We start from the raw sequence: 13,564 nt of genomic DNA on the forward strand, positions 1-13,564 counted from the left end.
CATATACTTCAAAATCATAGGCTATTGTGATAAAATTTACCATTTATTTAGGATTATCTATGTGCTAGATACTTTCTATACATTGTCTCATTTAAATCTCACTACAGTCCTAGAAGGTAAAGAATATCTCCAATTTATGGTTAAGAAAGCTGAGATTTAGAAAGGTTAAGAAGTGGAAAAAAATTGTAGAACCAGAAATTCAAACCCAAATCATGTTCTTTTCAGTGTAATATGTTGTCTCTTTTTATTTCTTTTGGCCCTGTATCAATATTTCACTACTAAGAAATGTTAGAAAAATGTTCTTGACAGATATAGCCCCAATGCAATACCACTGAAACATCAAAGAAAACTGTGCCCAAAACCCTTATATGGACCCTTTGCTAGTTGTCCTGACAACTTGTTTTATTTAGTTATGTTGGATAGAAAGATAGGAAGTTTAAAGTGGTAACAGACAGAGGTCAAGGGCCAAAGAGAATGTTGGGGAGGCAGAGAAGGGGGTAAGAGAGAAAGGAGTAGTAGTGTGGACATGGAGGACAGAGAGGCTTTCTGACTGCCTCTTCATTGCTCACAAAGCCAAAACTAGCCCATCAGGGTGAACCCAGCTTTCTGGAGAGCACAACTTGCATCAAATGTAACAATAATTAACCTCTGTCTAATACTTTGTGTCAGGCACTGTTCTAAGTGCCTTACATGTATTAACTCATTTAATCCTCAAAAAATTTTATGATGCAAGTCTTTTGATTAATCTCAGTTTACATATTAGAAAATTGAAGCAAAGAAGGGGCTATGGTTTCCATTTTACACACAAGGAAACTGAGACACAGAGTTGAGTAACTTGCCCAAGGTCAAGCTAATAAGTGGTGGAATTTAAACTTAGGATACTGGCTCCAGAGCCATGTTCTTACACATCATGATATATTGCCCCTCCCAATTCATTGTAAGGATAAGTATTGTTTCAGGAAATGTTTACTTTGGGTATATAGTATTGCCGAATTATACATCTTCATCTTCACTAGAGATAATGCTAAATTATTCTCTAAAACAATTTTACCAAATCTCGTTCCCACCAGCAGTGTAAGAGAGCTACCTGTGTTCTATATCCTCACCTGAACTTAATAGTGTCAGGCTTTTAATATGCTGCCAATCCAAAGGGTATGAAATCATATCTCATGTGGTTTTAAATAGCATTTTTCTGATTTCTATTACATATTTTCATATATTTTGGCTGTTCAGATTTTGCCTACTATGAATCATCTGTTTATATCTTTTGCTTGTATATTATTGCATACAATACAAATGTATACAACATACAACAACAGCAACTCTTTGAAGGAGCCAGCAGTACAGATGAAGAAACTCAGGCTGGCAGAAATCTTGCTTAAGGTCACTCAGCTAATGGGTTGTTGAGTTGGGATTTGAGTCCAGACCCAGAGGACCCGTTAGCCTATGGCTTTTGTTTTATAATACATGCCAGGGACCAAGGCCATGTTAGTAAAAACGGAAGAAGGGAATAAATAATGTCAAGCATGTAACAATATGTCATGTGTCTAATTAGGTTTTGTGTAATTAACAGCTTATTTCCTTGTATCCTCACAACAACTTGTGAGATAAAACATGTTATCTTCATTTTACTTCAGGGAAATGAAAGATTTGTGTTGGAGGTGTTAAATTATAGCTGAGAAGAGGCAAAATCACAATTCAAACAGGTCTGTGTGATTACAAGGTCCATGCTGGTTATGCCATGGGGGTGCCTGTCCATAGATATTCTTGGTATGAAGTAAAGGCCTCCCACAAATCATGTCTGCCTCATCATCTCCTAGAGCTATGTTTTGACCTCCTGCCTCACCTTCTCCTTAGAGCCCCGACGAACTGCTTCTACTTGGAGATTGCCAGGACTACACCTACCAGTTTTTTTGTAGAATCCTGGTCTGGGGCAGCCTTAACTAACTGGTCCAGTCCAGTGCCTTCCATTAACCAGTCAAGTGAGATGAGCTCCCAGCCAACTTCTACAGATTCATCTTCCAATGTCTCCAGACTTCTCTGATGAAGCCCACTCAGGATCTTAACACGTTCCAACGGTAAACCAGAAATTCTAAGTCAGAGCTGTCAAACTTGACTGCACATTAAAATCACCTGCAGAAGTTAAAAAAAATCCTAATGCCCTAATAACAGCCCAGACCCACTATATCAGAATCTCTGAGGATGGTTCCCAGGCATCCGTAATAGTTAAGGCTCCCCAGATGATTCCAATGAATAGCCAAGATTGAGAACCACTGTTAAGGCATCTTCTTCAAGTTCCAATAGCCACACTCACAGTGGTTTCCACATTTTAGTGTTCATGGAAACTTCTTGGAGCATTTATTAAGATTCAGATTTCTGGACCTCACCTCTACAGAGTCCATGTTTTGGTTTGGACCCAGGAGTCTGCATTTTTAACAATCACCCAAGATAGTTTCACTGCAAGTCAATAGCAGATCACATTTTGGGAAATGCTGCTTTAGAGGAAAGGCCACATGGAAGTGGGATGGAGGCAAGAAGTCTCTGGCCCTTTAATGACTAATTAAGAAACTACCTTTAAAGCTGTGGAGCACAGCAAGCAAGGGCTGCTTTTTTTCATCCTAGTGGATAAGGTAAGGGAGCAGGTCCTGGAATGGACCTCTCCTTTAAGGTTACCTCAGTATCCGAGTGTTATCTTATTCCTAGCCCTGAGGAGCAAGAAGGATATGCCGTGTTGTCCCACCTGTTGTTTCTGTTTGTTTTGATGTGAAGAGGCCAAGTTAGGAGACCTCCTTTGGTCCAGAAGATTCTCCTAGAAGAATTGACATAGGACTTGCCTGCTTGCCTCTCATTTCTTCTTGCCCCATATTTTGTGGTTGTGGAGCCAGATGCAGTTACCTATGTGAAAGGAAAGGCTCAGAGTGACATCCTTTGCGCTTGGGCTGGAACGTGTTGCTGAACACCACATCTTTCAAGATGGTCCTCCTCAGCATCCTTAGAATTCTTCTTTGGGGACTGTTGCTTTTTATGGAACACAGGGTCCAAATGACAGAGGTAGGGCAGCCCTCTATTGCCCTCATGGCTGACGCCCCTTCCTTGCCCCTGATTCAGGAGCTGCTAGAAGAAGCTCCTGGCAAGCAGCAGAGGAAGCCCCAGGTCCTAGGGCATCCTTTGCGGTACATGCTGGAGTTGTACCAGCGTTCAGCTGATGCACGTGGTCACCCTAGGGAGAATCGCACCATTGGGGCCACCATGGTGAGGCTGGTGAGACCCTTGTCCTCCGTAGCAAGGCCTCTCAGAGGTGAGTTATCATACCATACTGTCCTGTAGGGAAGAGAAATGGGGAAAAAGAGTGTAGAGAAAGGGGATCTGTGAGTTTATTGTCAGGCTTCATTGCCTAGTGTGTGAGTTGTTTTCTCAGGCTTGGATTTCAAAGGATGGAAAAGTTGGAAGAAGTTGGCTTCAAGCCTGCTTCCCTCTAGGGTCCCAATTTAAGAACAGATTTCCTTGGGGCCTACCTGAGGAATCTCTCCTAGACCTCAGGAAAACTGAATGATGTGTCAGCTCCTATCTTTCAAAGAAAGTCTTATTGCTTGTTATGTCACTGAAAACTATAATTGAGAAATATTCCTATGCATTCTTGTGGGGGGGCTCTTTATATGTGGTTGTATTCTTACAAGGCAAAGTGCATAGGATATTGAGTTGGGGAAATTTACAAGGATGGACAGAAACAAATTAATATCGGAAGGTCTGTATACCTGGTTAGGTGAACATATAATCCTTAAGGACGACTGCTACCATTAGCTGTCATGGAGCAATTAGCCTAATTTTTAAAGATAAGAAAACTAAAACACAGAAGTCAAATAACTTGCAAAGTTAACATAGACAGTGGGTAGCAGAGATAGGATTTGAGGTTAAGTCTGCCTGATTCTGAAGTCTCCATAACTTCTCAAGTGTTTAGCTATAGTACATTGATAACCTTGTATACCAAGCAGTTTTTCTATTAAGTCTATGTTGTTAGTCTGGGTTTTTGGTACTAAAGGTATTTTGGAATTTTCTTTGTTCCCATGATGCTTGATTTAAAAAACATCTTCATTAGATACTGATCCAGGAAACCAGTGGGCTTCTGAAGTGCAGGGCTTTCTAGGGAATGCAGAAAGTCATCAACTTCTAGGAAATCTTGGGAACCTGGTGAGATTAATTTTGGGCCTTTCCTAGTTTACATTCCCTCCTTTAAATGAAACAACCAATATTCTCCTAGCTAACCTTTATTGTGAGTTTACCATGTGCCAGGCATTGGGCAAAACACGAACATTATCTTCCTTAATCCTCACCACTAGCATGTGAGGTAGGTACTATTAACATAATCATTTTATAGGTGAAGAAACTGAGGCTCAGAGTAACTTACTCAATGTAACACAGCTAGTAATTGGTAGAGCTGGGTGTCAAACCCAGGTTTTTGGGCTCCAGAGCTTGTGCTCTTAATCATTCTGCTGTGCTGACTCAACAGATTTTAATTGAGCACCCCGCACAGTGTTTGGGTTGGGTCTGAAGGGCAAATAACTGTTTCCCTGACCTTTAGGAGCTCCCATTAAGGTAGAATGGACAGATAAGTAATCACAAAACGGTGTTAGAGCATGACCAATGCTTTGACAAGGATAAGCAGTAGGGCTCCCAGGACATGAAAGAAGAAATAAGTCACTGCTTAAAGCCAGCAAAGGGAAGCAGGGAGACCATGAAAGACTTCACTGAAGAGCTAATATTTGAGCTGGACCCTGAGGAAGGAGTAAGGAGACTGTGCATAGAGGCAGAGACATGATTCTGATTGAGGAAAGGGAAAATAGCTTGGGGTGGGTGGAGATTCACTCAACAAATATTTAACACCTACTGAAGGCTAGGCACTGTTTTAGGTGCTGGCATACAGATATGATCAAGACAGGCATGGTTTTCATGGGTGAGACAGATAAGTAAACACAGATAATTGCAAATTGTGGTAAGTGCTATCAAAGAATGAAATAGGTTTTGATAGAGAATAACAAATCCTCCCTTTATATGGGATTGTCAGGGAATGCATCTTCGAAGAGGTGACATTTGAGCTGAGACCTGTAAGATAAGAAACTAAGCATGAGAAGAGTAGAGAGAAGCCTGATTTAGGCAGAGGGAACCATGTGTACAAAGGCCTAGAGGGTGGAAACAAGCTTGTCTGACTTTAGAAGGAAGATCAGTGTGGCTGGCGCGTATTGAGCATTGTGGAGAGTGGCAGGGAATAAGGCTGATGAAAGGCAGGGACTTATAGGCCATTGTAAGGAATCTGGATTTCATTCTGAGTGCAGCAGAAAGCTGTGCAAATAAACTTTGTACAGATGATATGGAGCTAGAAAGGAGGGCACTATCTTGGTCTGACTGTGGGACATACTGGCATCTAGGGACTCTGGAAAGAATCCAGAAATGGATGACAAGAGCACAGGGCAGATCTCTCCATTAGGAGATGACCCAGCTGAATTGAACTTGCCTGGAGAGCTATGCCGGGTTCAATCACACAGGATGTGTGAGTCAGCCATTTCCCTGAAAAATTCTGAGCAGACCCTTCCTGGCTCTGATCCTTAGCCACTCCACCCTGCTTCAGGAAATATGTGATGTCAAGGTCTGAAAGGAAAGGGCAGTTCCTCACCAGACAGCCTGCTAGAGGTTGGGTTGGGCTTCTTCTCAGGCAGGGTGGGGCAGGTGTATGGGTGGGCCTCTTGGAAAGATGGTTATAAGATGGGAATGTAGAATAACTTGAGAAAGCAAATACAAGTCTGGCTTTGGCTTTGTGTGAATGATGTCCAGTGCCCCAAACTTGAGGGTGTATTGAGCATAAGTTGAATCTGAACCATGAAAAAATATCCTGATGCTTCAAGACATTAAAGCACTTCTACATTGGCCCAGTCCAGGCCTACTGAAAAATCCAAGCTTGTGGATTCAGGGAAGGAGGAAGGTTAGGTAAATAATATGTAAATTAACATGCAAATGTTTAGCGATAAGATGTTTGAAGATAAAAGGAGGCATTTTCCTGCAATGCCTGGTTTTTGTAATCTTTGCTCTTGACCTTTTTTTCCAGGAGGGGGTGCAGAAATTCAGAGCACTGCAGGCCCAGCCTTCCAACCCTTTGGCCACTGGGTGTCAGCATTTCAGTCTGGATTAAAACGCTTAATCGCCAAGAGGCTTTCAGCTTCTAGTAGAATTCTTAGCAAACAAAATATTTATCTGACCAAGGCCTTGTTGAAAATGGTATTTAGGGGAATGGTGGTACAATGAATGCAGTATATGAAGAATCATTTCCAGTAAAGAGTGAACAAAGAGAGACAGGGTTAAGGGGGAAAAGGTTTAAGAAGGAACAGCTGCTCAAGAAGCAATTCTTAATGTAGAAGGTAGAAATGGCAAAACAGCTGCCCCCACTATGGGTAAATAGAATTATTTTGTAGCATCTTGGCCCCAGATTTGAAGGGATGGCAGGCCATAGATAGTCCCCAATATCGGACTGTTACCTCAAAGTTACATCTGTATAATGGTATGACAGAAGGACTCATTCTTAATTCATGCATGTCTCAACAATTCTCTTAATTGTTCATTTTTAATAGTCAACTAATAAAGACTATCCTCTTCCATACACACAAAAGAATTACATATTTGATGTTTGTTTTTGTTTTTCCCATCTAGTGCTGAGTGATCTAAAAATGGAACACAATTTCTTTTTAAAGGAAACCTACTTGGGCTCAAATCTTGATTCTACCATATGCTGGCTATATGTCCTCTGGCATAGCTTCTCTGAGCCTCAATTTCCTTGTCTGCAAAATGGTGATAATTACTATCTCATAAGGCTATTGCAGATTAAAGAGCTAATGCTTTAAAACATCTAATAGTAAATGCTCAACAGGTGATAGTGATTATCATGATCTTTATTTTTAGGGCTGCTTACAGCTCTTAGTTTGTATTGAGCAGATTTGTGAGGGAGATCCAGGCTAGCAGGTAAGAAGCTAATCCTCTGCTCTTGTCCCCTCTAATGCAGGCCCCTGGCGTATAAAGACCCTGGATTTTCTTCTGAGACCAAACCAAGTAGCATACCAACTAGTCAGAGCCATTGTGGTTTACCGCCACCAACTCCACCTAGCTCATTTCCATCTCTCCTGCCATGTGGAACCCTGGGTCCAGAAAAGCCAAACCAACCACTTTCCTTCAGGAAGAGGTTCTTCAAAGCCTTCCTTGCTGTCCAAAGCTTGGACAGAGATGGATATCACACAACATGTTCGGCAAAGGCTCTGGAATCCCAAAGGACGCAGGGTTCTACGACTCCGCTTCATGTGCCGGCAGCAAAAAGGTAGTGAGGTTCTTGAATTTCAGTGGCATGGCACTTCATCCTTGGACACTGCCTTTTTGTTACTCTATGTCAATGACACTCATAAAAGTGTTCAGAAGGCCAAACTTCACCCCAGAGGCCTGGAGGAGTTCATGGAAAAGGACTCTTCTCTTCTCTTGCGGAGGACCCGGCAAGCAGGCCATATCACATCTTGGGTCCCTGGCCTCTCCAAGGAACATGGTGGGCCTAAAAGTAACCAGTGTTCCCTCCACCCTTTCCAGGTCAGCTTCCACCAGCTGGGCTGGGATCACTGGATTATTGCTCCCCACGTATATACCCCAAACTACTGTAAAGGAGCCTGCCCTCGGGTACTACACTATGGTCTCAATTCCCCCAATCATGCCATCATCCAGAACATTGTCAATGAGCTGGTGGACCAGAGTGTCCCTCGGCCCTCCTGTGTTCCTTATAAGTATGTTCCCATTAGCATCCTTTTGGTTGAGGCAAATGGGAGTATCTTGTACAAGGAGTATGAGGATATGATTGCCCAGTCCTGCACATGCAGGTGATAGCAAAGGTAAAGCTAGCTCAGGTGTTCCGAGAAATTGGAAGAGAGTTTAACATAACAACAAATATCAATGTTTGAAGCAGCAAGTGTTCTACCTGTGATCTTCTACCCATTCTGTGGGGTCCATTCTTTGCCGTGTTACTTAAGTCTCTTCTCCCCATGTATGAGGTTCTCACTTTATACAAACAGTTCTGATACCAAACATTAGTACATCTTGACCACTTGTCAGAGCCCTTAAAGATGTTCTTTTGGAGATACCCAGCTTTCTTGTCTTTTTTACAGTGACCTTGTCAAAAGTCACCAGTCCATGGTGGTAGAACTTTCGCAATTGTCCTACTAAGGCCAGCAAAGGTGAAATCTTCCTAGTATCCATCATTTGAGGCTTTCTAGAAGACCTTGGGTTAAGAAAGCCACTTGAGATTTTACTCCTATGTTGCCTCCTATATCCTCAAAACTAGTACCTAATCAGAAAGACTGCCTGCTTCTTTGCTTGCATTGCCCTCTGAATCTAAAACTGACTTTTCTCAGATGGATTAAAAATATTTAGGTAATAAACTCCATTAAAGTCTTTGGAGGGAAACAGGAGTCTTTCTAAGATATCAGGAATTTTTCTCTCAGCCTCTGAATCTGGGGAAAGTATCTGGGATTCCCTTCTCCAGGGTAAGGAGAACAGCCTTTAGTAAGACCAATAGGAAAACTTGAATATGGAGCTGAGAGGATAATCACTTCAAAACCACCTGCATCTATGGTGTAGAGAGGGATTGCTGTCATTGCTGATTAGGATTATGTGTGGGGGAGTCATTTTAAACTTTCTAGGGAACAATGGATTTCACAGGGCATTGTTTTATTTAACACTTAAATCCTTGTTAATTATCACAAAGAAAGCTCCCTGGCGGCTCAGAGGCTGGGAGTTGGCCTGGTTGGGGGTGGAGGAGTAGAAGACTGCAGCCAGGAAGCTTGAAGAGCTGTGGGGGAAGGGTGAGATGTTCTGAGGCCTGTGGCCAACTTCTTTCTGGGCTTGCCTGTTTGTGAGTTCAATCTGGCTCTGGGCTGGATCTCTGGGGGGAGATGGGCTTGCTGTTTGGGGAGGGATGAAGTACTGCTTAGACTGAATGATGTTTGCAGTGTGACTCTTTTCTATTCCTATACTGTGCTGAAGTGATGGAGACTGGGCTGTGTTACAAATAAATCATTTTTGTTGTTAAAGAGAATCTCGACTGTTTGGGGGATTGGGAGGGAGTGGGTGGAAGGAATTTATTTCCTTTGTTCCCTTTAACTGTGGTGGGGAGCTCAACCCCAATCTCCAAGGGTGGGGCTGCAGACTCCTACGAGGTTCTCTCTTAAGGCAGTACTGCTAGTGATCAGCCCTCCCCAAGGGGCCCCTTTGAGGAAGCCCAGTAAGTCATTTCCCCTGCCCAACTTTTCCTTGACTAGTCTTATGGCCATTCACAGTGGGATGGGACTGATTTAGGGTAGGTGTATGTATTTGCCAATTGTAAACCCCTTCCCCACCACCACCATTTTTCTTACCTGTCCATCAAATTCACTCACCTTACCGTTTCCCTTCTCAATAACTAGTTCCAGCCAAACAAAACATCTTACACATCTATAAATATACAAATTTTATTCTTCCAGAGGAGCTGTTTTTTTAGTATCCTTTCATCTATCTTATATCTTTAGGAGTCCGCTCAGACATTTATTTCCTCAATGTCCCCATGACACCCCAGACTTGGGTAGATGCCCTACCTCTGTTCTCACATAGCACTATTTGCTTTCCTTTAACACATTCTAATGTAACTTTGTTGCCAAAAGATGAGATCCTTTGAGGATTTTCAACTGTTTTACCCATCTCCATATTACTGGAGCCTGGACATAGTAGGTCCTCGATGAATACAAACATAAGACAGTGATACTTTGTGTGATGCATTCTTAACATGAAACATTTTAGTGTTCCCATTTCATTTATTTTCTATTGGAATAAATGTAATATATCTGTTGTATATAAAGATTATTTTTGTACTCCATTATTTCAAAACCATGATTCAAGTTGCAGTAGAATGTGACAGCTATGCTCTTGAATGAGGCAGTTTCAGAATCATTGTAATACGTGGCAAGTTGACATAGAAAAAATGTGGGCTTCCAGTCTAGATATTTCCCTAGCCTGCTTGGGGTAGACACAAATACCTGACAGGCCTGAAGACAGACCTTTTTCACAGGACCAGATTCTGAATTGAGCATTTCAGTGTTCAGAATTTTCAGAAAATCATGGTCTCCTAGCTTTGAGTCCTGAATACATCTGAAACTTAATACATTTGAAACAATCTTTTTATGAAAGGCTCAGGGTTAATTGGCCACATTATCCATTAAGCCTTGAGTTGTCAGAATACCCAAGGAAAATACTGGCAGGATGGAGTCATTTGTGGCTGATGTCATGTGGCTTTTCCTTTGAAAAACTGCTTTCAACTCAGCATTCTTCCCTCAAATCTGAAGTAAGATATATATACCTCAAACATTCTTTTGGAAGGAAGGAAATAACTTGCTAGTGGAGGAGGGTATGTGGGAGTCTGTCTGCCCAGGTGGGTAGGGAGAAACGGTTACTTGGTCCAGAAAGGGAAAGCAGAGAGCAAAGTCCACCTTGTCCCGGCTTTCCCTGTGAATAGACCAGAACTTCATTCAATGTATGGTTGCAAAACGAGCAGGCATTTAAGCTTGATTCTGATCCTGGAGGTCTGTTGCATTTACCTTGGTAGTATATTCTATCCATTCTGGACCAAGCTGAAAAGCATGTGAAATTTCAGTTCTACCAAATATTTGGGTACCTCGTTTTGTAAAAGGTTTTATATCTTCAGTTAGTTCTCCCAACAGCACTATGAAACAGGAGGTATTTGCTCCATTTTTTAAAAAAATAACTGTTTTGAGATATAATTTGCATACCATAAAAGCCACCATTTTAGTTGTTTAATTCAGTGGGTTTTAGTATATTCAAAGTTGTGCAAAATTCACTACAATCATTTTTACCACAAAAAAAGCCCTTGCCCTGTAGCCATTAATCTCCATCCCTCTATGCCAACCCTAGGCCCTGGTAAGCACTGATCTACTTTATTTTCTATAGATTTTAGATATTTATATAAGTCAAATCATATAATATTTGGCTTTTTGTGACTGCTTCAATTTAGCATAATGCTTTCAAGGTTCATCTGTGTTGTTCATTCCTTTTTATTTCTGAATAAAATTCTATTGTAGAATATACCACATTTTCTTTATCCATTCATCAGTTGATAGGCACTTGAATTGTTTCTACTTTTTGACTATTATGAATAATGACGCAATCTTGTGCTGAGCACCAGGTGTTGTATGTAAGTGTTGAATCACTAAATTCTACACCTGAAACTAATATTATACTGTATGTTAACTAACTGGAATTAAAAACTCGGAAGAAAAACAGAAAAAGGAATAATGCTGTCATGAATGTTCCTGTGCAAGTTTTTGTGTGGACCTATATTTTCAATCCTCTTATGTATATACCTAGGAGTAGTAATGCTGAATCCTATGGTAACTCTGTTTAACATTTTGAGTAACTGCTGAACTATTTTCCAAATTGGCTGTATCATCTTACAATCCAGCAATGTATGAAGGTCTGAATTTCTCTACATCTTCACCAATACTTTTTATTGTCTTTTTTATTTTAGCCATGCTAGTGGAGGTGAAATGGTATTTCATTGTGGTTTTGGTTGCATTGATGAATAATGTTGAGAATCTTTTCATGTGCTTATTTGCAACTTGCATATCTTCTGTCAATAAATGTCCATTCAAGTCATTTGCCCAGTTTTTAATTGAGTTGTCTTATTGAGTTGTAAAAGGTGTTTTTTTTTTTAATATTCTAGATGTTAGTCCCTTATCAGATGTATGATTTACAAATATTTTCTCTAATTCTGTGGGTTTTCTTTTAACTTTCTTGATGGTGTCCTTTGAAACACAAAAGTTTTTTTTTTTTTAAAGATTTTATTTATTTATTTGAGAGAGAGAGAATGAGAGAGAGCACATGAGAGGGGGGAGGGTCGGAGGGAGAAGCAGACTCCCTGCAGAGCAGGGATCCCGATGCGGGACTCGATCCAGGGACTCCAGGATCATGACCTGAGCCGAAGGCAGTCGCTTAACCAACTGAGCCACCCAGGCGCCCGGAAACACAAAAGTTTTTAATTTGGAAAACGAGTCAACTATTTTCATCTTTTGTTGCTTGTGCTTTTGTGTCATCTAAAAATATTGAATAATCAAGGTCATAAAGACAAACACTGATGTCTTTTCCTATGTGTGTGATCATTTTAGCTGTAACATTTAATCCATTTTAGTTAATTATGGATATGGTGTGAGGTAAGAGTCTAAATTCATCCATTTGCTCGTTGATATCCAGTTGCTGCAGCATCATTTGTTGAAAAGACTAATCTTTCCCCCATTGAATTGTCTTGGGACTCTGGTTCAAAATGGACCATAAATATAAGGGTTTATTTCTAGACTCTCAATTTTGTTTCATTGATCCATGTCTATTCTTACAACAGGATATAACACTGTCTTGATAACTCTAGCTTTGTGTAAGTTTTGAAATTGGGAAATGTAAATCCTCCAAATGTTTTCTTTTTCACCAAGATTGTTTAGGCTATTCTGGGTCGCTTGTATTTCCATGTGAATTTTAGGATCAGATTTTCAATTTCTGAAAAAATACCAGCTTTTTTTTTTTTTTTTTGATTAGGGACTGCATTAAATCTGTAGATAAGTTTGGGTAGTATTTCTTAATATTATCACGTCTTCTGATCCATAAACATGGGGTGTCTTTCCATTTATTTAGGCCTTCTTTAATTTTTTCAATAATGTTTTGTCATTTTTCAGCATATGCTTACACTTTAAGTTTATTCCTAGGTTTTTAATTCTTTCTGATGCTATTATAAAAGGAATTTTTCTAAATTTCATTATCAGACCATTAATTGTTAGTGTAGAGAATTATAATAGTTTTTGTACATTGAACTTGTACCCTGCAACCTTGCAGAACTCCTTTATTAGCTTCAACGGTTTGGGTGGCTTTCTTAGGACTTTCTATATGCAAGTTTATGTCATCTGTTGACTAGAGATGGTTTTATTTTCTTTCAATCTGGACGCCTTCTTTTTTTTCTTGCCCATACTTTGGCTAGAACCTCCAATTCAATGTTAATAAAAGTAGTGAGAGCAGACATTCTTATTCCCAATCTTAGGAGGAAAGTATTCAGTCTTTTAGCAGTAAGTTTGATGGTAGCTGTGATTTTTTCACAGATGCCCAACTTCAATACTTACTTTAAAGCTACAATAATCAACACAGTATGGTATTGGTAAAAGAATGAACAGATCAATGAAATAGAATAGCCCCCAAATAGACCCACACAAATATAGTCAACTGATCTTTGACCAAGATACAAAGGCAATTCAACTGATAAAGGATAATTTCAACAAATTATGCTGGAATAACTGGACAACCACATGCAAAGAAATCTAGACAAAGACCTTATACTTATCACAAAAATTAACTGAAAATGAATCAGACATAAATATCAAACTATAAAATTGTGAGAAGATAATATAGCAAATCTAGGTAACCTTTGGTTTGGTGATGACCTCCCCCCCCCCCATATATCTTG

The 13,564-nt window shown here is 40.3% G+C and overlaps 1 protein-coding gene across 1 annotated transcript; it reads left to right on the forward strand.

Moving 5' to 3' along the window:
* The first annotated feature begins 2,952 nt into the window (after positions 1-2,952).
* On the forward strand, positions 2,953-7,902 carry BMP15 (bone morphogenetic protein 15). The gene is made up of 2 exons (XM_045891849.1): positions 2,953-3,298; positions 7,046-7,902. The coding sequence occupies exons 1-2, from the start codon at positions 2,974-2,976 to the stop codon at positions 7,900-7,902; spliced, it is 1,182 nt and encodes a 393-aa protein (XP_045747805.1). The 5' UTR covers positions 2,953-2,973.
* Positions 7,903-13,564: the final 5,662 nt, after the last annotated feature.

Source organism: Mirounga angustirostris, unplaced genomic scaffold (assembly GCF_029215605.1).
Source record: "Mirounga angustirostris isolate CCGP_5_RB_7025 unplaced genomic scaffold, mMirAng1.0.hap1 SCAF_11, whole genome shotgun sequence".
NCBI lineage: Eukaryota > Metazoa > Chordata > Mammalia > Carnivora > Phocidae > Mirounga > Mirounga angustirostris.